Source organism: Oncorhynchus kisutch, linkage group LG1 (assembly GCF_002021735.2).
Source record: "Oncorhynchus kisutch isolate 150728-3 linkage group LG1, Okis_V2, whole genome shotgun sequence".
Lineage (NCBI taxonomy): Eukaryota > Metazoa > Chordata > Actinopteri > Salmoniformes > Salmonidae > Oncorhynchus > Oncorhynchus kisutch.
The window spans coordinates 59,327,977-59,351,279 of record NC_034174.2 but is presented as its reverse complement, the minus strand read 5'-3'; the positions used below and the strand labels follow the sequence as shown (position 1 = coordinate 59,351,279).

Below are 23,303 nucleotides of genomic sequence, written 5' to 3'. Positions count from 1 at the left end.
CACGTCTCCATCGCAACCAAACAATATATGTTAAAGACTAGAATAAAGCCAATGGCCCAGATGGAACTATCCAAGAAGTAGATACATATCCTTTAAATGTTGATATTTGATTGCATTGTCAACCAAACACAATTCAATATTTCCTTTGTAAGACAGTAAATGGCATAATGTTAAGACTATCTTTACAAACTAAAATAACAGTATTTATTCAACCTCAACAATGAGTAACACATCCAAGACTACATTTTGAGTTTACTGTAACTATAAATGTATTCTTATAGAAAGCGTTCAGGGTCGCAGGTCTGTAGAAATCTTTGCAATTGCAATAATAATCTGTACAAAAACTCAAATGCCATTTATCCACCATGTTCTTTAATGTAGTCTCAGGTTACTGCAATCTAGGTCATGTGGTTGTGCTATTAGATCAAGCACAGTGATAACACATTAAGTTGTTGTATCTAGGTGAACTAAGTATCTGACATTCCAATTTGAACTTTGGTGTGCTTTTGAATGGTTGAAAGCGCGGTGATAACACGCTGGGAATTCAACAAACTTTTGGCCGTCTTTTTGAGTGTGTGTAAATAGGTTGGAATCACATTGATCAACGTATCTACCAAATATTACCCAATTCTCCATGTTGAAATGATGTTGTGTGCCCAGTGGGAAGCTTGCAAGGATTTTGTTCACAATGGTTTAGTTTACAATGGTTTAATTTAAAATAGTTTAGTTCACAATGGTATGGCTTACGATAGTTTCGTTCATAATGTTTTAATCCATGATAGGTTTGCTTACGATGGTTTAGCTTACAGTAATTTAGCTTACGATGGTTTAGCTTACAGTAATTTAGCTTACGATGGTTTAGCTTACAGTAATTTAGCTTACGATGGTTTAGTTCACAATACAATGGTTAAATTTGTGATAGTTCAGCAATGGTTTTGGTCACAATAGTTAACAATGTTTAAGTTCAGAATGGTATAACTTTACAATGGTGTTGCTTACGATGATTTCGTTTACAGCGATTTAGCTTGGGTTTCCCGAAAGCCTTGTAGCTAATGTGGCATGTTATCTATCTCGACAACCCAGCTGCTCAGCCACAAGAGACTAACGTAAAGTCTAAAATGTATGTTTAACTGACAGCCAATGAACAAATATAATCAAAATGAACAAATATGAACAAATATAATCAAAATATGCCAGATGAAATACTTTGACGTGCGTTGTTGGTCTGGGTCATCTAGAAAAATACCACATGAACTACTAAGCTTTCAGGAAACTCACCCCTGAATTGCGACTTATTATTGTGTTCAGTTCGGCATTAGTCAGAACCCTGTCGTTGCTCTTCTGTCTTCCTAGGATGTTCTGTACACAGTCTGCAATCCCATAGGCAACGTACTGCGCATTGTCATCTTCAAACGCAATGGAATCCAGGCCATGGTGGAATATCCTTTCTGGAGTCAAGCTGGGCTACTGCAGGCGTGCGTGTGTGTGTGTGTGTGCGTGCGTGTGTGTGTGTGTGTGTTCGTGCATGCACGGGTGTGTGACGAGGATGCATCTACTGTGGATGCATGTACATGTGTGTGGATTCAGGAGTCTGTCTGTATGAGTGATTTTTTTGCGTACATGTCTGTGTATGTCTCCCTGTGGGTTTGTGTGAGTATACACACCTGCATCAGTATGTCACTTTGGAGTGGGAAACAAGCTGTCAGTCAGTGCTGGCCCCACACAGAAACACACACATGCACGCGCACACACACACACACACTCAGGCTGTAAAAAGCTTCAGAGTAGAGGAGCAGAACCCACTCCACTCGACCGGGTCCTCGAGAGCGCTGGAGCAGCATTCCAGTGGACGAGATGGCCCTTCATCAAATATGGATGACTGTCTCTCGGCATCACACACACTCCTGGCGCACACACATCTAGCATGAATAAACACCTGACAGCATCAGCGCTCACTTATATGTCGGAAGCAGTGTGTGTGTGTGTCTATTATGGTTTGCACACCTCCAGTATGTGCAGTGGGTTAGAGGCCATATTTCAACACACTTTTCATTATGCAAGCCTTATATCAACCTTATAACAATCTATGTAATATTTAGCATGTTGTAGGCCAGTCAGTGCATATAGTTCTGGAGTTTTTGTATATTCTTGGAATAATTATCAACAATGGGAAGTACTTTTTAACTGATATACTGAAGTACTGATATACTTAGTTCATAGTAGACTGTTAGACTGTAAACTCTCCTTCTAGACTCACATTAAGCATTTCCAATCCAAAATTAAATCTAGAATCGGCTTCCTATTTCGCAACAAAGCCTCCTTCACTCATGCCGCCAAACATAACCCCGTAAAACTGACTATCCTACCGATCCTTGACTTCGACCATGTCATTTACAAAATAGATTCCAACACTCTACTCAGCAAACTGGATGTAGTCTATCACAGTGACATCCGTTATACATATCCATCCATATACTACCCACCACTGCGAACTGTACGCTCTCATTGGCCGGCCCTCACTACATATCTGTCGCCAAACCCACTGGATCCAGGTCATCTATAAGTCTTTGCTAGGTAAAGCCCCGCCTTATCTCAGCTCACATAGCAACACCCACCCATAGCACGCGCTCCAGCAGGTATATTGCACGGGTCATCCCCAAAGCCAACATTTCCTTTGGCCGCCTTTCCTTCCAGTTCTCTGGTGCCAATGACTGGAACGAATTGCAAAAATCTCGGAAGCTGGAGTCTTATATCTCCCTCTCTAACTTTAAGCATCAGCTGTCAGAGCAGCTTACCGATCACCGTACCTGTACACAGCCAATCTGTAAATAGCACACCCAACTACCTCATCCCCATATTATTACTTAACCTCTTGTTCTTTTGCACCCCAGTATCTCTACTTGCACATCATCATCTGCACATATATCACTCCAGTAGTAATGCTAATTTGTAATTATTTACCCCTCTATGGCCTATTTATTGCCTACCTCCCTACTCCTCTACATTTGCACACACTGTAATAGATCTTTATAATTTTCTTTTCTGTTGTGTTATTGACTGTACGTTTGTTTATGTGTAACTCTGTGTTGTTTTTGCCGCACTGCTTTGCTTAATCTTGGCCAGGTCGCAGTTGTAAATGAGAACTTGTTCTCAGCTGGCCTACCTGGTTAAATAAAGGTGATATAAAATTACATAAATAGACATTTGATAACTAATTCCCATATTGTTCCCTTATTTGTAGTTGCATTGTAACGCAATGGGCCTCTGTTTATATTTACTGTCTAGCATTATAAGACATTTCACGTTGTCCCCAAGTTGGCTCATTATGTGGATTATGTACAGATATCAGTCCAGTTTCTTGCTAATGGTACCACTAGGAGCAGAGATTGGCCAATGGAAACTCAGGAGACAAGGGATTGTTGTCACTGTTGTTTCAGGTTCGGGGTTTTATGGGAGATGGATGCTTATGGGAGATGGATGCAATAAAATCCCCTGTTTTATTGCCACTGGGAGGTGGTTGCCGCGGCAATGGGGGTTTCTAAGGCGCTCTGTGTTGCATGTGTGTTTGATCTGATCTGATCTGTGTGTGTGTGTGTGTGTGTGTGTGTGTGTGTGTGTGTGTGTGTGTGTGTGTGTGTGTGTGTGTTCCAATGGGAGTACCATCACATACTGTATTTTATCATATAACATTGAAGACATTGGCTCAACAAGCGAGAAACAGAAAGACAATTTGGCCCGCCTCAATTAGATTTCAATTAGATTATATTACCACAGCCATTTTGGACCTTTTTATGCTCTTAGGTTTTTATATACTGCATTTTACTTTTACTACCAAATTTGCATAAAGATCTAGCCGTCTGGATTTTACTGGAACCAGAGCAGCTTGATCAGATTTCCTGATGGTTAGAGACAAGAGTCACACAACCCAGTGCAACTGTGCTTTAGAGTAGCTGGAGTAGAATAGGGCCTTGTTCAAACACTCTTAAAAATGAATCCTTCCTTCCTACCTTCTTCAGCTAATTACTGATCTGACATGAATGGATTGACGTAAGCAAGCTTTCCATTGTATTGCACCAATTATGCCATGTCAGATGAGTGATTACTTACAAGGAAGCGAGGGAGGAGAATGCTTTTTAGGAGGATTTGAACCGGACCCTATTCTATAAACAAATCTGCAATTGCTGAGCTGATTACAGCTTCGCCGAAGCATAACTTCATTGGGCTGAGTGACCTAAGAGTATGCGAGCAGCCTTAGTCATCTGCAGGTATGACTTGTGGTTCTTGCTCCATCTCTTATGTTATTGCCTTCTGGTCATTTGTGATTCTACACTGATCTATTCTGTTTGCCACACAATGTTTTCAATTATTCCACTGAGATCCTCCTAGTTGCTCTTCCTTAATGGTGTCGCCACGTTCGAAACTGTCAAAAATGCCCAGAAGGCAAAATCAGCACTCAACGGAGCAGACATATACGCCGGCTGCTGTACCCTGAAGATGGAATACGCTCGGGTAAACACACTCACAAACCCACATACACACACAGTGCTCACACACACTCCACCAGGATTCCTGTGGACCCCTAACACACATGCACCGGTGCTCTGCTCTCTCTCCCCATGCAGCCCACGCGACTCAACGTCCTCCGCAACGACAATGATAGCTGGGACTACACCAAGCCCTTTCTCGTCAGGCGAGGTACGACATCCTTCCTTCCTGCTGAATCTCTTCATGTACTAGGGTCGTATTCATTAGGTAGCAAATTGAAGAAAACGGACTAGAACAAGGAGAGACTACCTGGACGTGTCCAATAAGAAACGCACATTTTAGTTCTCTGTTGCAAAATGTTTTAAACTATTCTCCCGTTGCAGCTCTAATGAATACGACATTTGTGTGTGCGCGTTGTGTGTGTCACTTCTGTTTTACAAAGAGCTGAAATTAAAATATGGTGAGCAGAGCAACCCTCAAATCTGTAGCCGTGGTTGTCAAACCATTTCAAAACCATTTCAACCTTCACACTCCTACAGACACATAATCAGTTGAAATGGGCTGTGACAAGAAGTGAGTTCCGCCATTGTGGTTTTACATTCGTTCCTTAAAGAGTGGCCATGAATCTCAATTTCGTCTCTTGATTTCTCTTCAACATTAGGCCTCAGTCATTGTCCCTGCCTAGTCTTCTTCATTGCCTAACTAAAATGAGTCAAAATGACATTTTCTCTTTCAGTCATCCGCACTTGTTCCATCAGAGAACCTTGGTTACATACAGATCCTACTGTTTTACGCATGAATTGTTAATAGAAATGTCAGATTTTGCTGATGATGGTCACCCTCTCTGTGTACCACTTCCTGTGCTTATAGTGCTGTAGCTCGCTGTCGCTTTAGCGTCCCCTACTTCTCAGTGCTGCAGATCAGAGCGGGTACGGCCCAGTTGTCACTGTCTAGAACAGAGTTTCCCAAACTCATCATCAAGATTTGATTGTTTGAATCAGCTGTGTAGTTAGTTATTGGGTAAAAAAAAATAATGTGCCCCCGGGCAGGGCCCCAGGACCGAGTTTGGGAAACCCAGGTTTAGTAGTACCTTCAATTTTTTATCACAAATTGTATTTTATCCACTAACCCCAACCTTATCTTATCCACATGTGTTTATGTATATAGTTAGGAAGAGAGCCATCTGATTGAATCAAGTCCTGATTGTGTACACGTACTCAAATAAATATTTTATTGCAACCAATCCATCACATTTATTTTATAAAGCTCTTTTCACATCAACAGTTGTCACAAAGTGCTATACAGATACCCAGCCTAAAACTCCAAACAGCAAGCAATGCAGATGTTGAAGCACAGTGGCTAGGAAAAACGCCCTAGAAAGGAAGGAACCGAGGAAGGAACCTAGAGAGGAACAGGCTCTGAGGGGTGGCCAGTCCTCGTCTGCCTGTGCCAGGTGGAAATTATAACAGTACATGGTCATTTAGGCCAGATCGTTCTTCAAGACGTTCATAGATGACCAACATGGTCAATAGTTTAACACCTCAGGAGTAAATGTCAGTTGGCTTTTCATAGCCGAGAAATGATTAAAGTATCTGTGGTGAATAACAGATGAATAACAGATATGTTTATTCGTCGTTTCGTCACAATATTGTTTTGAACTGTCCTTTTTAGGACTGATGCACAGCTGAGCATTCTGCTCAATGCAGTCTCAATGAATGCTGATGAAGATTTTGTCTAAAGTGCATCACTGTGGCTTTGAAACCCAATGACATTTCAAAAGGAGGCAAATCATTTTTAAGACAAGCTTTTGTCATTGTGATGTCGCCAGATTTACTTTAGATACCGTATAACTTCAGCTAGCTAGCTAAGATTGAGGGGAGAGCGCTGACATTTTAGCTAGCTAACGTTAGCATTGCTAGCTATTTCTGACAAACTTTTGTAGCTGAGGGCAAAATTGCCATCTCTCTAAAATAAACTTGATGGCTAAGTTGTTTTCCACAAATGATTTGTCTACTTTAGCAATGTCATTGTATTTCCAGGTCACTATAGTGTACATTTGATGAAACAGTCATTAGCCCCCATTCAGACTCAGCATTAACAACCAGACATCAATATGCTGCAGCATCTGGCAATGACGCGACTGATGGAGGTGCATCCCATGAATATGCCTCCACTTCTATCAGTCTGTCCTTGAACAAATCTTCATGGAAACATTGTATGTTTTTATCTAATACAGCCCGTCTTTGAAAAAGAAAACAATTCATCCCTTTGCCGTGGCCATGGTAGCCTACATTGCAGGGTACAAATTCTGACAGGAAATATTGAACCCCCCCCCCCCCCCCCCCTTTAATCTTAAATTTTCTTATCTATCTATCTTACTACTCAATCGGCGAAAACTTCTGTTCATAACAGAGCCTATTCCCCTGTCCCTTTGCTGAGCCCATACCAATGAATTGATGCATATTAATTTGATATACAGATACACAGTGCATTCGGGAAGTATTCTGACCCCTTTCCCTTTCTTCCACATTTTGTTACGTTACAGCCTTATACTTAAATGGATTAAAAATGTTTTTCATTCTCAGCAATCTACACACCTACACCTACCCCATAATGACAAAGCAAATTTTTTTGGGGACATTTTTGCACATAAAAAAAATATTTTAAAAAACAGAAATACCTTATTTACATAAGTATACAGACCTTTTGCAATGAGACTCGGAATTGAGCTCAAGTGCATCCTGTTTCCATTCATCATCGGTGAGATGTTTCTACAACTTGATTAGTCCACCTGTGGTACATTCAATTAACTGGACATGGTTTGGAACGGCAGACACCTGTTTTTTATAAGGTCCCACAGTTGACAGTGCATGTCAGAGCAAAAGCAAGCCATGAGGTCGAGGGTATTGTCCGTAGAGCTCCGAGACAGGATTGTGTCGAGGCACCGATCTGGGGAAGGGGCCCAAAAAATATCTACAGCATTAAAGTTCCAAGAAGTTCCAAGAACACAGTGGTCTCCATCATTCTTAAATAGAATACGTTTTGAACCACCAAGACTCTTCCTAAAGCTGTCTGCCCGGCCAAACTGAGCAATCGGGGGAGAAGGGCCTTGGTTAGGGAGGTGACCAAATACCAGATGGTCACTCTGACAGAGCTCAAGAGTTCCTCTGTGGAGATGGGAGGACCTTCCAGAAGGACAACCATCTCTGCAGCACTCCACCAATTAGGACTTTATGGTAGAGTGGTCAGACGGAAGCCACTCCTCAGTAAAAGGCACATGACAGCCCGCTTGGAGTTTTCCAAAAGGCACCTAGGACTCTCAGACCATGAGAAACAAGATTCTCTGGTCTGATGAAACCAAGATTGAACTCTTTGCCCTGACTGCCAAGCGTCACATCTGGAGGAAACCTGGCACCGTCCATACGGTGAAACATGGTGGTGGCAGCATCATGCTGTGGGAATGTTTTTCAGCGGCAGGGACTGGGAGACTAGTCAGGATTGAGAGAAAGATGAACGGAGCAAAGTACAGAGAGATCCTTGATGAAAACCTGCTCCAGAGCAGGACCTCAGACTGGGGCGAAGGTTCACCTTCCAACAGGACAACGACCCTAAGCACACAGCCATGACAATGCAGAAGTGGCTATGGGACAAGTCTCTGAATGTCCTTGAGTGGCCCAGCCAAAGCCCGTTCTTGAACCCGATCAAACATCTCTGGAAAGACCTGAAAATAGCTGTGCATCGACACTCCCCATCCAACCTGACAGAGCTTGAGAGGATCTGCAGAGAAGAATGGGAGAAACTCCCCAAATACAGTTGTGCCAAGCTTGTAGCATCATACCCAAGAAGACTTGAGGCTGTAATCACTACCAAAGGTGCTTCAACAAAGTACTGAGTAAAGGGTCTGAATACTTTGTGATATAATACTGTGATATTTTTGGGGGAGGGGTATTTATACATTTGCAAAATGTTCTAAAAACCTGTTTTTGCTTTGTCATTATGGGGTATTGTGTGTAGATTGACAAGGGGAAAAAAATGATTGAATCAATTTTAGAATAAGGCTGTAACGTAACAAAATGTGTAAAAAGTCAAGGGGTCTGAATACTTTCCGAATGCACTGTACAATAGCATTGTCCCCACATCAAATATTATAGCTTTGCAATGCTTAATAAAAGAGAAGCCTTGGTCTCTGAATTTGAAGCTTTCATGTACTGGGGCTGCTTTAACAATATGAGGTGCTGTAGATAGACTACAGCCCATAATTATATCCATATAAACGGGAGCATGGTTTTTAACCAAGCAGAAAGCCTGCCTTGTGTGACTTGGGCTTGATTAAACGTCCGTTGGACGGTGTGATTGACACGCCAACCCCGATTCCAATTCTCTCGCCACAAATGGAGGGTAAACAGTGTCTTATCACCCACAAGCCAGGGCTGCTCTCCAATCGATCGCCTTGCCGTGTATTGGATTTGAAGGTCTGTTTGACTTTGACGGCATCAAGGACTTTTTTGCCGTGGAGTTGAAGATGTGTGGTCAGCTTAGAAATGGTTTCTATTGACCGGAGGAAGGAGACAGACAAGCAACTAGAAAAATAGCAAGAAGCTGAAAATAAAATGCTGACATGAAAAAAGGCTGAATAATAATGGGTTGGAAGCACTTTAGTGCAAACAGAGAGAAATTAACATAAAACAGCCCCACACAATCCTCTTGAGCCACAGACGGTCAATTTGAATCCTAATCAGCTTGCATTTTGGGGAAATTTAAATGCTATATTCGCACTTGAGGCCCTTACCATATCAGATGCTTTTCAAAAAGGATTTGTCCGGTGTCTATACAGTATCTTATTATACAAACATAGAGAAGGACAGCGTGTAAATAGATGTAATTCTTCTCATCAGAATCACATAGTAGTTTATGGATGTTGTCTTTCAAACCTCTCGTTCGTTCTTTTGAGTACATTGCCTCGAAGGTACTCAAGAACATTGCCTCAAACACTTCCAAGTAAAGTCTCAAAGTGTATTCACACCTACAGGGGACGTGCCTTATTAAATATTTTGATAAGACACGAGAGAAACACGTCAGGTGTGTTCCACACATCTCTTACCCCTTATCTGTTAAAAAAAAAAAAATGTTTTTGCCGCTCTATCGTTTTTTAAATGTATTGATCCCCTATGTACTGCCAGGTTTATGTGGGCAGATACAATTTCCATAGATTTATCCCAACTATTGGGATGACGTCATTGTCAGAGGCCTCTGTATCTTCTCGCTCTCGCTCTCTCTCTCTCTCTCTCTCTCTCTCTCTCTCTCCTCCTCGCTCTCTCCTGCCGTCTCTCTCTCTCTCCCCTCCTCGCTCTCTCCCGCCGTCTCTCTCGGTCTTCCTCCCCCCCTCTCTCTCTCTCTCTCCCCCCTCCTCGCTCTCTCCCGCCGTCTCTCTCGCTCTTCCTCCCCCCCTCTCTCTCCCCTCTCGCTCTCTCCCGCCGTCTCTCTCGCTCTTCCTCCCCCCTCTCTCTCTCTCTCTCTCTCCCCTCCTCGCTCTCTCCCGCCGTCTCTCTCGCTCTTCCCCCCCCTCTCTCTCCCCTCCTCGCTCTCTCCCGCCGTCTCTCTCGCTCTTCCTCCCCCCTCTCTCTCTCTCTCTCTCTCTCTCTCTCTCTCCCCTCCTCGCTCTCTCCCGCCGTCTCTCTTGCTCTCCCCCCCCCCTCTCTCCCCTCCTCGCTCTCTCCCGCCGTCTCTCTTGCTCTTCCTCCCCCCTCTCTCTTTCTCTCTCTCTCCCCTCCTCGCTCTCTCCGCCGTCTCTCTCGCTCTCCCCCCCCCCTCTCTCTTTCTCTCTCTTTGCCACTGTCAGGCGAATGGCGAACCTTTCGGCTCAGTGCAGGCATCAAGGCCACTCCTCCTCTCCTCTCAGTTAATCCTTCTTTTCTACCCTCTCTTTGGGGTTTCTGTACAAGTACGGCATCCCACCAATCCCACCGGTTCCTGCCTGCCTAACTGCTCGTTTTGTACCAATTAGCTTAGTTCTGCATGAGCTCGGTCCCCTGTGGACGACATGCGTTCTCTTTTAACTCAGCGCTGCACCTTCCGTTTGTGTCTGCGTGAGCAGCACCAGTTCTCCCTTGCATTGTTGAAATGAGACTTTGAAATTATGTTCAAATGATGTAGCGCAGGTTGAGTCATTGGTGCTTGCGTTGAAAGACACGTGCACGTGAACAGCACGCGCACACGCAGTCTGGTACACACATTTCTCTCAAATCCCCAGTGTAACGGGGTTCACTGAGTTGACGGCTGTGCATAGGTCATTGAAATACTCACGCCGTCCATCTCCCACCAGCACCTCGAAAATGTTATGGAATCCTTTCGTATTTGTTTGATGAGTGAAGGATGCAGTGAGATAGCCTGGTACCTATATCTGCTTGTACTGTACAGACAAAGCCCCATAGAGGTATACAGCACAAACAGATCTGGGACCAGGCTAACAAAGACGGAGGCTATTTCCAGCAATGCTCCATATGGTAGTCTGTAACTTCATTGGGACACCTTACATGAAAACAATTACATTACATATGCTTCAGTCTTAGTTCTGACAGCACCTAGAGTGGGTTTGTCTGCGACTTTGCCAGTAAGCTGCATTGGGGAAAAGACGGGCTGAAAAGACTCTTATCTTTGTTCTGTTTGTCCCCTTCCTGGTTCACAGTAAGAGGATTAGGGTAGAAGGCTGCTTGATATACCTTTTTCCATGTCAATGCATTTTCCCTCCTATCTGGGTCAACGTTTCCACCCGAGGCCATTGAACTGTAACTGTGACATTTTAACTGTCATTTTCACACACCCCTCTTCCCGGCCCCCCCCCACACACACACACACACACACACTTTTTTATCGTTCCTCTGCAATTCACCCAGGCTCAGTCAGCCAAGGAAGAGAAATGTGTCATTTGAACTGAAAGGCCAAATGTGAACCAAACGTGTCTTGTTTTGCTGTTATGCCAATTACCACAAGTGTCAAGTAGTGTCTAGATTTGCTGTTAATAAATCGAATCTGCTTGCGTAGTGTGGTGCTATGGTTTTCAGTCATTTCTAGGCTGGCGTGCAAATGTGCCAATTTGTGTGTGTGTGTGCGTATATGTGCTTGTGTGTTAGACTTGTGTGTGTTAATCCCATGTGTGCATGTGTGTGTGTGCCTGTGTCTGTTAGTCTCCATGTGTGTGTATCTGTGTGTGTCTGTGCATTTTGAGGGGATGGATGTGCAGTTGGCACCTGGTGGCATTGTCACTTCACATTTGCCTTACACTGTGTATTCTCTCTGTGTTGCAGAGCGGGGGAAGGGGAGGCAACGCCAGGCCATTCTGGGAGAGCATCCGTCCTCCTACAGCGACAACGGCTATGGTCAGTGTCGCTCAAATTAGCCTCCTCTCTTTATCCCTACCTCCCTCCCTAGCTCGTTCTCTCTTTTTTGTCTCATGTCTCTCCCTCACACACACAAACACACACACGAGGGAACACACGCTTACTCCCTCTCTCTTTATCCCTCTCATTGACTCACCTCTCTCTTTCTCCATCTCTCGCTCCCCCTCTCAGCATCTCTCTCTCTCTAGATCCCTCTTTCAGTCTCCTCTCTTTCAGTCTCTCTTCTTCCACCTTTCTTTCTCCCAGCCTCTCCCTTTCTCTGTATACCTCTCTCAGACTCATCATCGCTCTCTTTCTCAGAATCTCTCTTTATCCGTCCATCCATCCATCCCCCTCGCTCTCTCTCTCTCTCTCGCTCTCTCTCTCTCTCTCTCTCTGTCATTGTGCAGCTGGGCTTTGGGTATCCTGTAATTAAGCTCCATCCCCTACAGACACTTACATCTGGAGGAGGTGGTGGAGGTTGGATGGATGGAAAAACAGGGGGAGGATGGGTGGTGTCTGCGTGTGTGTGTGCATGTGTCATATAGTCATAGGTGTGTGTGTGTGTGTGTGTGTGTGTGTGTGTGTGTGTGTGTGTGTGTGTGTGTGTGTGTGTGCATGTGTCATATAGTCATAGGTGTGTGTGTGTGTGTGTGTGTGTGTGTGTGCATGTGTCATATAGTCATAGGTGTGTGTGTGTGTGTGTGTGTGTGTGTGTGTGTGTGTGTGTGTGTGTGTGTGTGTGTGTGTGTGTGTGTGTGTGTGTGTGTGTGTGTGTGTGTGTGTGTGTGTGTGTGTATATGTGTGTGTCGGTAGTTTGGTGAGTGTGGTGATGTGAGCGGCTACTCTTGAAGGCCCTTGATAATTAGCAAGATCTGCAGGGGAAACAGGGTGCAGTGGTGTAGAAAATGGTCTAGGACCTTTTTTAGTACTGCTGGAATTTTCTCTCCTTCTTTGTGGAGGGCTGGGGGCTGGGGGCTGAGGGGCTGGGGGGCTGACGGGCTGGGGGCTGAGGGGCTGAGGAATGGGGGGCTGGGGTCTGAGGGCTGGGGGCTGAGGGCTGGAGGGCTGCGGGGCTGAGGGGCTGGGGGCTGAGGGCTGAGGGGCTGGGGGGCTGAGGGCTGAGGGGCTGGGGGGCTGGGGGCTGAGGGCTGAGGGGAGAAGTTTGCACTGTCATCTCAACCATCCCCAATACGGTCATCCTATGTCTATGGCAGCTTTTTCTTGTTCTTTCTCTCTCTCTCTCTCTCTCTCTCTCTCTCTCTCTCTGCCCCCTCTGCCTCTCCCTCTCTCACCCACTCTCTCTCTCTCTCACTCTATTTATTTTTCTCTCCCACTTTCTCTCTCTCCCCTCATCTATATTTTCTCTCTCTGTCTCTCTCTCTCTATCCCCTATCCTCATCTCCCTCTTTCTCACTTTCTCTCATTGTCTTATTCTCTCCCTCTCACTCTCTCTCTCCCACGCTCCAGGGCCACACTGCCCCCTGCTGCCCGTGCCCAGCAATAACAGGTACAAGAGGAGCTCTCTCCATGACGCCCAAGAGGTGGTCGCTTACCCCCTGCCCCAGACCTCCTCCTATATGGGCCACGGCTCCAGCTCGTCGGTCGCCATGGTGAGCGGCCTGCACCCCGCCAAGATGAACTGCACCCGCATCTTCAACCTCTTCTGCCTGTACGGGAATATTGAGAAGGTCAGTGTCAGCAACTGTTTTCACATGCGATTAAAGCTAGATTGGATTGCCCCTTTTAAATGAGAGGGTTGAGGGCAGTCGAATGACAGCTAGTGTGAATAGGGGGTGGATACAATCAAAGTTGCCATGGCAATCTTTATGCAGTAGCTTTGGTTACAGAATCACTGCCAGCAACCTACCACTGTGAGGGGAGTACCTACCAGTTTGATTCAATTGAACCCTGAACCGTAATATGTTTTAGATTGAGACTTATTTCATTTGGTCTCTGTATTAACGTGGATTAAAAACAAAAGTGTGCTTAGTGATTAGTTGACCAATTGAATCAAGTGTGCTGGTACTGGAGTAGTACTGGCGTAGTCGAAGAGAAGCCATCAGTAGAGGAAATGCAAAACTGACCCAAGATCAGTGTCGCCTAGTAGAATATCGGACGGTCTGTATTGATTCACAGTGATGCCATTCGGTCTTATTTACGCCCCCCAGGTGAAGTTTATGAAGAGCGTCCCGGGCACCGCACTGGTAGAGATGGGAGATGAGTACGCTGTGGACCGATCCATCACACACCTTAACAGCATCAAGGTGTTCAGCAAGAGGCTCAACGTCTGGTGAGGAGGTTACATGTTTCACCTTTGACCCCCACCCCTTGAACCCATAGCTTGATGAGCGTGACGTTCATCTTTCCTTGCCTCCTTCCTTGTCAAAATACGTTGGATGAACAGGTGTAAGGGAAGAACCTTGGATCTTCTCCTCAAATGCGTTTTGAGAAGGAGGCAAGAAGGGAGGATGCAAGGTCATTTTTTGAAAGAGACATTGTTTGAACGCTTAGAACCTATTGGTCCCCTTGGTTTCGTCTAATTTTAGATCAGTAATTACTTCTAGGAAGGAAGGAAAGAAAGGATTTTAACAGGGCCTATACCATGATACTTAACAGCATGCGTTCGCTAAAGCAACAGAAACCAAAATGTATAGTTTGGCCTTACATAAAATAAAACGCTCCTTCAGTAAATGTTGTAATTTATGACCTAAATATAACATTCTTACGTTTCGATAAAAAATGTCAACATTTACTTAGAAATAGCTATTAAATAAAAATAGCTATTACCATAATCATTATCATCAATCTGTTGCTTTAGCAAGTTTGTGTTTTGGAATCTTCAAAAGCGTTAGAGACAAAAGGACAGAGGAGTTGCACTTATTTGTCTCGACAGCGTTGGCTGTTCAAAGCCTCTGTGTGGGTTGCGTTGCGCTGTCCTATCAAATTGGCAGCCTCCATCTATCAGAATAATGAATTGCCTTAGCTGCTAGATCCAGTTTAGATGAGGCTTCGTTCAGCTCCACTGGGCCTCAAACTCACCGCAAGGAATTCAAACAGCGTTTCATTATGTTGGCGGACGGTCCACCACCAACCGACTGCATACCCAATCTGAAGACATTGCTGCAACATGTGGGGCGTTGATTATAACATGCTATATGTTGTGAAAGAAATGGATTTCGTGGCATAAAACACATCGTTTTCCATAGCATGTTATAAACAATGCCCCAAAATAGTATAGAATGTTACAATACAAACAATGCCAGAATAATTATGGCATGTTAAAAGAACTGTGCTGCAATAGTTATATCACTAGGCCTCTAAATGAGAGACTGCATATCATTGGAAAACCTAAAGGGCATTTCATAAATCCGCTTCAACGCGTTGGGAGTTTGTCTCTTGCAGCACTAAGCCGATACGTACCTAACCTCTTGTTCCCCTCGGCCCTTGAGAGACAATTTGTTATTCGAGGGTCAAGACACGTCTTCCTATACCTATCTGTACCTTGGCCTCATGAATGTATATTCTTTTTATTTGTTTCACCTTTATTTAGCCAGGTAGGCTAGTTGAGAACAAGTTCTCATTTGCAACTGCGACCTGGCAAAGACAAAGCGTTTGACACAAAGCAATTCGACACATACAACAACACAGAGTTACACATGGAATAACAAAACATAGTCAATAATACAGTAAGGCAAAAAAGGGGGGGGAAAGTCTATATACAGTGAGTGCAAATGAGGTAAGATAAGGGAGTTAAGGCAATAAATAGGCCATGGTGGCGAAGTAATTACAATATAGCAATGGAATGGTAGATGTGCAGAAGATGAATGTGCAAGTAGTGATACTGGGGTGCAAACGAGCAATATAAATAAATAAATACAGTATGGAGATGAGGTAGATAGATGGGCTGTTTACAGATGGGCTATGTACAGGTGCAGTGATCTGTGAGCTGCTCTAACAGCTGGTGCTTAAAGCTAGTGAGGGAGATATGAGTCTCCAGCTTCAGTGATTTTTGCAGTTAATTCCAGTCATTGGCACGAGAGAACTGGAAGGAAAGGCGACCAAAGGAGGAATTGGCGTTGGGGGTGACCAGTGAGATATACCTGCTGGAGCGCGTGCTACGAGTGGGTGCTGCTATGGTGACCAGTGAGCTGAGATAAGGCAGGGATTTACCTAGCAGAGTATGAAGCGAGGGCCAACCAATGAGAGTACAGGTCGCAGCCGTGGGTAGTGTATGGGGCTTTGGTGACAGAATGGATGGCACTGTGATAGACTCCATCCAATTTGTTGGGTAGAGTGTTGGAGGCTATTTTATAGATGACATCGCCGAAGTCGAGGATCGGTAGGATGGTCAGTTTTACGAGTTTGGCAGCATGAGTGAAGGATTCTTTGTTGCGAAATAGGAAGCCAATTCTAGATTTAATTTTGGATTGGAGGTGCTTAATGTGAGTCTGGAAGGAGAGTTTACAGTCTACCCAGACACCTAGGTATTTTTAGTTGTCCACGTATTCTAAGTCAGAGCCGTCCAGAGTAGTGATGCTGGACGGGTGGGTATAAACCCCATTTAAAATGCTTCCTTTTTGTTCACCCACTAAATGAGAGCTGGAAACATAGAATTACATATAGATGTTCTATGGCTGGAAAACTATCAGCTGCCTTCTGATTCCTCTCCTTTACTCATCTTCTTATCTCTTCCCCATCCCTCCCTTCCCTTGTTTATCATTCCTGTTACACACGCTCTATCTATCTGTCTATCTATCTATTGCTCTATCCATTCATACCTCCCTTCCTCGATCTTTCCCTCCCTCCAGTGTGTCCAAGCAGCACGCGGTCATCCCCAGTCAGGTGTTTGAGCTGGAGGACGGCAGCAGCAGCTACAAGGACTTCGGCATGACCCGGAACAACCGCTTCAGCAGCGTGGGCCAGGCGTCCAAGAACATCATCCAGCCACCCGCCACTGTGCTGCACTTCTACAATGTCCCGCCCTGCATCACTGAGGACGAGCTGCAGAGGGTGGGTGTGGAGGGGAGGGAGGAAGGAAGGAAGGGGTGGCTGTTTAGGCTGGAATGGTGACTGATGTCTAGAGAGGTGGGAGGTTGGGTTAAGGGGAGGTTGAACCCTTTCTATAGTGGAATTAAATGTTTGGATGACCCTGAGAATGGGTAACAGGAGACTCTTGCCTATAGGGTAGAGAGGACACAAGTAAGTGGGGCGATTGTTCTTAACATTTTAATAAACAGGCATTAAAATGTTTGCAATATGTTTGCAATATGTTTGCAATAAGTTATTTGGCATCAGACAGACAGTGGCCCAGTGGCCCTCCAAGACCAGGTTTGAATAACACTTGCCTGTAGTAGCCTATTTATTGTCCGGTGTTGAGATTCACATCATACCATCGCCATCTAGTGGATTATTTATACAAAACACCGAATGAAGCAATGTTGACGCAATAGCTGAATCCTTTCTGTTGTGTGCTTTATGTTTAGTTATGTACAGAGCATGAGGTACCCGGTTTCATCAAGTTCAAAGTCTTCGATGCAAAACGTAAGTGCTCATTCCATTCATTGTGTTGGACTAAATGGACGATATACAGCATGAGTCAATTCAGTAGAGGTACTTGTAGACATTCAGCTGTTTTTCTAATTGTGTCAGCAACAGCTAGGCAGCTAAATGTAATTAACAAGGAATAAAATAAATAGATAAATAGTATTCTACTATGATTGATATGAATAGACCACTATGGATGCTTTTCCATAAATGCTTTCCAAATCATACATGTTGCAAATGCTTATAAATTGTAATGCGAATCAATGTTTACGAATGATGAAATACTTAATAAATGCGCATAACATATAGTTATTTATTATTAACAAACAAGTTATCTTTTTCAATCACTGTCTTTTCAAGATGGCCGATGTTTTTCCCTCTCCCCTCTAGCCAGCTCCAAAACGATCTCAGGCTTATTCGAATTTGACAACAAGACACACGCTGTGGAGGTTCTAACAGTCCTCAACCACCACCAGATCAGAATACCAAGTAAGTCCTGTGTCTTACTCCGGAGAGAATGCTTGCTTCAATGACAGAAAAGTAGAGCGAGAGATGATGAGAGAATGACAGAAAGAGAATGGGTCACAAGGCAGTAGGCTGGATTCAAACCTCTGCCAGCACCATATGTGTGCCAGAGACTGCAGCCCTAGAAAACCGCTAGAAAACCCATGCCAACTCCTCTGTCTCTTTTTAAATGACATCTTCGAGACATTTAACATGGCTCTGACTGCAAATATCCACCTAAAAATAATATATATTTAAGGTTGACACCCACACGGAAATCTAATTAGCATAATACAAATGCAATTATTTAAGAGGCTAGATAAAAATAGCTAATCCTGGCGACCAATATCCTAGCATGAATTTATTGAGGCGTGCAGCTCAGGGATGTGAAGGTGTTACAAGCCTGGTCTATGTGTTTAGTGTAATTAACAACTATCAAATGAAAAGCAAAGAGTCAATCAAATAATGACTCTGTAGAACGAGGAATGCATTTACTCAATTCAACTAATATTAATGTATTAGTCACGAAATCAATGAGATTCAAACAATTACAGTGTACATGAAATACGTGATACGTTACAGCATAACGCAGAGTAAATGACTATCACCAATAGGCTAAGACTTCACGTGGTTACACACGTCTTCAGTTTCAGAATCATCTCTTCAGAGAAAAAAAACTGTGTGTGTCTGATACACGTAAGAGCTTGGTAGCAAGTTCTCAAAGTGTGGGCAAATTCACTTCCCTCTTAACCAAATTCAAGCGGGAACGCACCCCCAATCTGAATGAACACTTCTTAACACTTTACTAGTGAAAACAAAAGGTAGGAACAACACACCCAGATTCTTATATAATCAACTCAATTTGAATGTTTATGATGGACAACAGGAACGTGCATAATAACCTGTCAACCCAATATACAATTTTTTAATTTATGTAACCTTTATTTAGCTAGGCAAGTCAGTTAAGAACAAATTCTTATTTACAATGACGGCCTACCCCGGCCAAACCCTAACCCGGACGACGCCAATTGTATGCCGCCCTATGGGACTCCCAACCATGGCCGGTTGTGATACAGCCTGGAATCAAACCAGGGTCTATAGTGACGCCTCTAGCACTGAAATGCAGTGCCTTAAGACTGCTGCGTCACTCGGGATCCCAAAGACTCGTCCCCATACCGGGAGTCAAACCCAGGCCGCCTGGGTGAAAACCAGGAATCCTAACCGCTTGAATATACCGCCATCCACCCGGACAATGTCAAATAGAATCAACACGCCAGGCTAGTCGCTAGACGCCTGTTCATCACTGGCCTTCATCATCGTTCACATGTGTTCACTCTCTCTATTTTTCGACTACAATACAAGTTAAAGACATGTTTGTTTGATTCTTCCCTTGTGCTCCTCCCATACACAGCAGGTATTCACCTTCACACTGGCCTGACAACACAAACAAAAGCCAGTAGACTTTGGGTCTTTTTTTATTTTCTTTTTACTGTGAGGCAAAACAAAAATGGAGCCCCCCTCAAACAACCCCATCTTGTGCTTCCATTATTTGTTTTTGTGGCAGAGGAGGAAAATTGCAGGAGAAAGCTTTGTGTTCTCTAGTAATAATGGCTTTCATACAGACAGCCTCAAGCCACAGTCTCTTTGTGGGTGGCAGGTGTAAGGTCCCCAGTTACCTGAAAATAGTCAGAATACAGAATATAAGGAATAACCCCTTGAGGCAACACAACACACACACAAACACTCACTCCATCATTCGCTCACTCACACATAATATGTACATACAGTGGGGCAAAAAAGTATTTAGTCAGCCACCAATTGTGCAAGTTCTCCCACTTAAAAAGATGAGAAAGGCCTGTAATTTTCATCATATATACACTTCAACTATAACAGACAAAATGAGGCAAAAAAATCCAGAAAATCACATTGTCGGACTTTTAATGAATTTATTTGCAAATGATGGTGGAAAATAAGTATTTGGTCACCTACAACCAAGCAAGATTTCTGGCTCTCACAGACCTGTAACTTCTTCTTTAAGAGGCTCCTCTGTCCTCCACTCGGTATTAATGGCACCTGTTTGAACTTGTTATCAGTATAAAAGACACCTGTCCACAACCTCAAACAGTCACACTCCAAACTCCACTATGGCCACTACCAAAGAGCTGTCAAAGGACACCAGAAACAAAATTGTAGACCTGCACCAGGCTGGGAAGACTGAATCTGTAATAGGTAAGCAGCTTGGTTTGAAGAAATCAACTGTGGGAGCAATTATTAGGAAATGGAAGACATACAAGACCACTGATAATCTCCCTCGATCTGGGGCTCCACGCAAGATCTCACCCCATGGGGTCAAAATGATCACAAGAACGGTGAGCAAAAATCCCAGAACCACACGGGGGGACCTAGTGAATGACCTGCAGAGAGCTGGGGCCAAAGTAACAAAGCCTACCATCAGTAACACACTACGCCGCCAGGGACTCGAATCCTGCAGTGCCAGATGTGTCCCCCTGCTTAAGCCAGTACATGTCCAGGCCTGTCTGAAGTTGGCTAGAGAGCATTTGGATGATCCAGAAGAAGATTGGGAGAATGTCATATGGTCAGTTGAAACCAAAATATAACTTTTTGGTAAAAACTCAACTCGTCGTGTTTGGAGGACAAAGAATGCTGAGTTGCATCCAAGGAACACCATACCTACTGTGAAGCATGGGGGTGGAAACATCATGCTTTGGGGCTGTTTTTCTGCAAAGGGACCAGGACGACTGATCTGTGTAAAGGAAAGAATGAATGGGGCCATGTATCGTGAGATTTTGAGTGAAAACCTCCTTCTATCAGCAAGGGCATTGAAGATGAAACGTGGCTGGGTCTTTCAGCATGACAATGATCCCAAACACACCGACCGGGCAACGAAGGAGTGGCTTCGTAAGAAGCATTTCAAGGTCCTGGAGTGGCCTAGCCAGTCTCCAGATCTCAACCCCATAGAAAATCTTTGGAGGGAGTTGAAAGTCCGTGTTGCCCAGCAACAGCCACAAAACATCACTGCTCTAGAGGAGATCTGCATGAAGGAATGGGCCAAAATACCAGCAACAGTGTGTGAAAACCTTGTGAAGACTCACAAAAAACGTTTGACCTCTGTCATTGCCAACAAAGGGTATATAACAAAATATTGAGATAAACTTTTGTTATTGACCAAATACTTATTTTCCACCATAATTTGCAAATAAATTCATAAAAAATCCTACAATGTGATTTTCTGGAATTTTTTTTCTCATTTTGTCTGTCATAGTTGAAGTGTACCTATGATGAACATTACAGGCCTCTCTCATCTTTTTAAGTGGGAGAACTTGCACAATTGGTGGCTGACTAAATACTTTTTTGCCCCACTGTACATGCATACTAACTCTACACACACATCCTGTTGCCTATCACCTTACCCCTATACATATTTACCTCCGTCACTCCAGTATCCCTGCACATGTAAATATGGTATTGGAACTGACTTTTTAAATATTTCCTGTATATAGTATGCTTATAGTATGCATTTCACTGAACTTGTGCATGTGACATTAAAACTTGAAACATGATCCAGACTAGTAAATACCAGGCATTCCGTTGAAATGTTGATGCATAAAGAGACATGACATGTTATAAGCATTATTAAAAACATTATAAAGGCTTGTGCATGCTTATAACAAGAAGTAAACAATTATACCTGCAGGCTACCTCCCCTGTGATCTAGGAAATCTAACGAGCAAACACACAACTACACACACACACACACACACACACACCCCACAAAGTAAATGAATTGAGTTAAAGGTGTGTGCAAGTCATGTATTTTTTAAATCTTCTCCTCATCCCTTCTTCCTATTCTGTCTTTCCATCTGCAGATGGTTCCAACCCTTACACCCTCAAGCTTTGCTTCTCCACTTCCTCACACCTCTGAGACCTGGAAAAACCAAGATGGCCGCCGCACTAGTACGCCATCAACAAGGAGAGAAGCGGATCGGGGAGAAAGGAAGAGCACCCAATGAAGGAGAGCGAAAGAAACAACGCGAGAGTGGAGAGTCAACACACTTTCTCGGACCTTAGAATGGAAGAGCGAGGAGTTAAAAACACTCAAGATCACCCCCCCCCCCCATATGAACTATCTTAATGGATTATTTTTGTTGTATTTTTTCCTTTGTTTACAAAAATTATTTGAAGGAGCTGCAGTGGTTGGGCTGACAGTTGTAACTGGCAGAGGGAGAGGAAAGCCCAACTATGCATCCTAGCAGGGCTGCTTACTCTGCACCACAATTGATTTGACATTTCCTGTGCTGACTTGATGAGGGCCGAATTTGACTTCTGTCTTTTTGTTGCGTGACCTATTTTAGTGGTCAAAAGACAGTGGCCTACGGTACATTTTCATTCCTAAACTGATGTCAATGGCCAGTGGCCAGTTTTATAACTTTCAGAAGATTCCCAAAGGGCAGCTGGGATAAAAAATTACAAATTGAAACCAATGGAGGGCAAAACAATTTAGGCGGTGGAGGCCTGCTCTCAGCTAGGGGAAACACTGGTGGAAACTAGTGGAAATGCGTGTGCCTAACTCTGCAATATAAGAGATTACTCAGTGTTTGTAGATGAACAACCTGTTCACATTATATTGTACATATGTGTGTATAGCAGTTGAGTGGGTGTCTGGGCACTATGTTAATAAGAGCAGTTCCTTATGGAAAAAACTACATTTCACATGTGATTTCAAATCATATGATTTTCCACATGTGAAATCAGGTGGTTTTTCTGTAAGGGGTGTTTCTAAACTTTTTCTGTCGATGGTCCTCTTCTTCGGAGGGCCATTTGAATTAAAACTAAAATGAACACTTGAGACTGTCAGCTTACTATCTGATGGTCAGCAGCAACCCGCCATGTCGGTCCCTGGATCTAGGGTTGGAAAATACTCAGCCGTTACGAGACGTCTGTCTTCTCTCAAGACTACATTTTTTGAAGAAGAAGACATTTCAAACTGTGTTTCAAGCGTTCCAAACCCTGAAGGTCCATGCGGGTTGGATGTGTTTAGTGTTCCCAGTTATACTGTGTCTCCATGTTTGTACTTGGCACACCACCACCACGTCTGAAGAATTCACTGTGAGCATGTGCAGTCATTAAAACATTTGCCAGTCGATACACAACGATGTCATTTTATTCTTATTCCGATAGGTGCCTATCCAATTAGCATTCTATTATATATTCAGTTCTGGTAACACTTTGCAATAAGGTTACCTTTAAGGGGTTATCATTTGTTTATTATTTAATTAAACATTTATAGAGCATCATATCGCTACTAAATTTCATTTGAACAATGAGAACAGTGAGACTTGAGATTTCTGCTGCTTTGTCATGTTTCATGAT

At 43.8% G+C, this 23,303-nt stretch overlaps 1 protein-coding gene across 1 annotated transcript in view; it reads left to right on the top strand.

Moving 5' to 3' along the window:
- Nucleotides 1-23,083, top strand: part of LOC109890392 (heterogeneous nuclear ribonucleoprotein L-like) — a 56,929-nt gene extending 33,846 nt beyond the window's left edge. The window contains exons 4-13 of the mRNA XM_020482349.2: nucleotides 1,354-1,439; nucleotides 4,413-4,509; nucleotides 4,623-4,695; nucleotides 11,790-11,861; nucleotides 13,332-13,552; nucleotides 14,033-14,154; nucleotides 16,673-16,874; nucleotides 17,348-17,405; nucleotides 17,799-17,897; nucleotides 21,800-23,083. Coding sequence (XP_020337938.1) covers nucleotides 1,354-1,439; nucleotides 4,413-4,509; nucleotides 4,623-4,695; nucleotides 11,790-11,861; nucleotides 13,332-13,552; nucleotides 14,033-14,154; nucleotides 16,673-16,874; nucleotides 17,348-17,405; nucleotides 17,799-17,897; nucleotides 21,800-21,855 — 1,086 coding nt within the window. The 3' untranslated portion in view covers nucleotides 21,856-23,083. The remainder of the gene's footprint in view (nucleotides 1-1,353; nucleotides 1,440-4,412; nucleotides 4,510-4,622; nucleotides 4,696-11,789; nucleotides 11,862-13,331; nucleotides 13,553-14,032; nucleotides 14,155-16,672; nucleotides 16,875-17,347; nucleotides 17,406-17,798; nucleotides 17,898-21,799) is intronic.
- The last annotated feature ends 220 nt before the right edge of the window (nucleotides 23,084-23,303 follow it).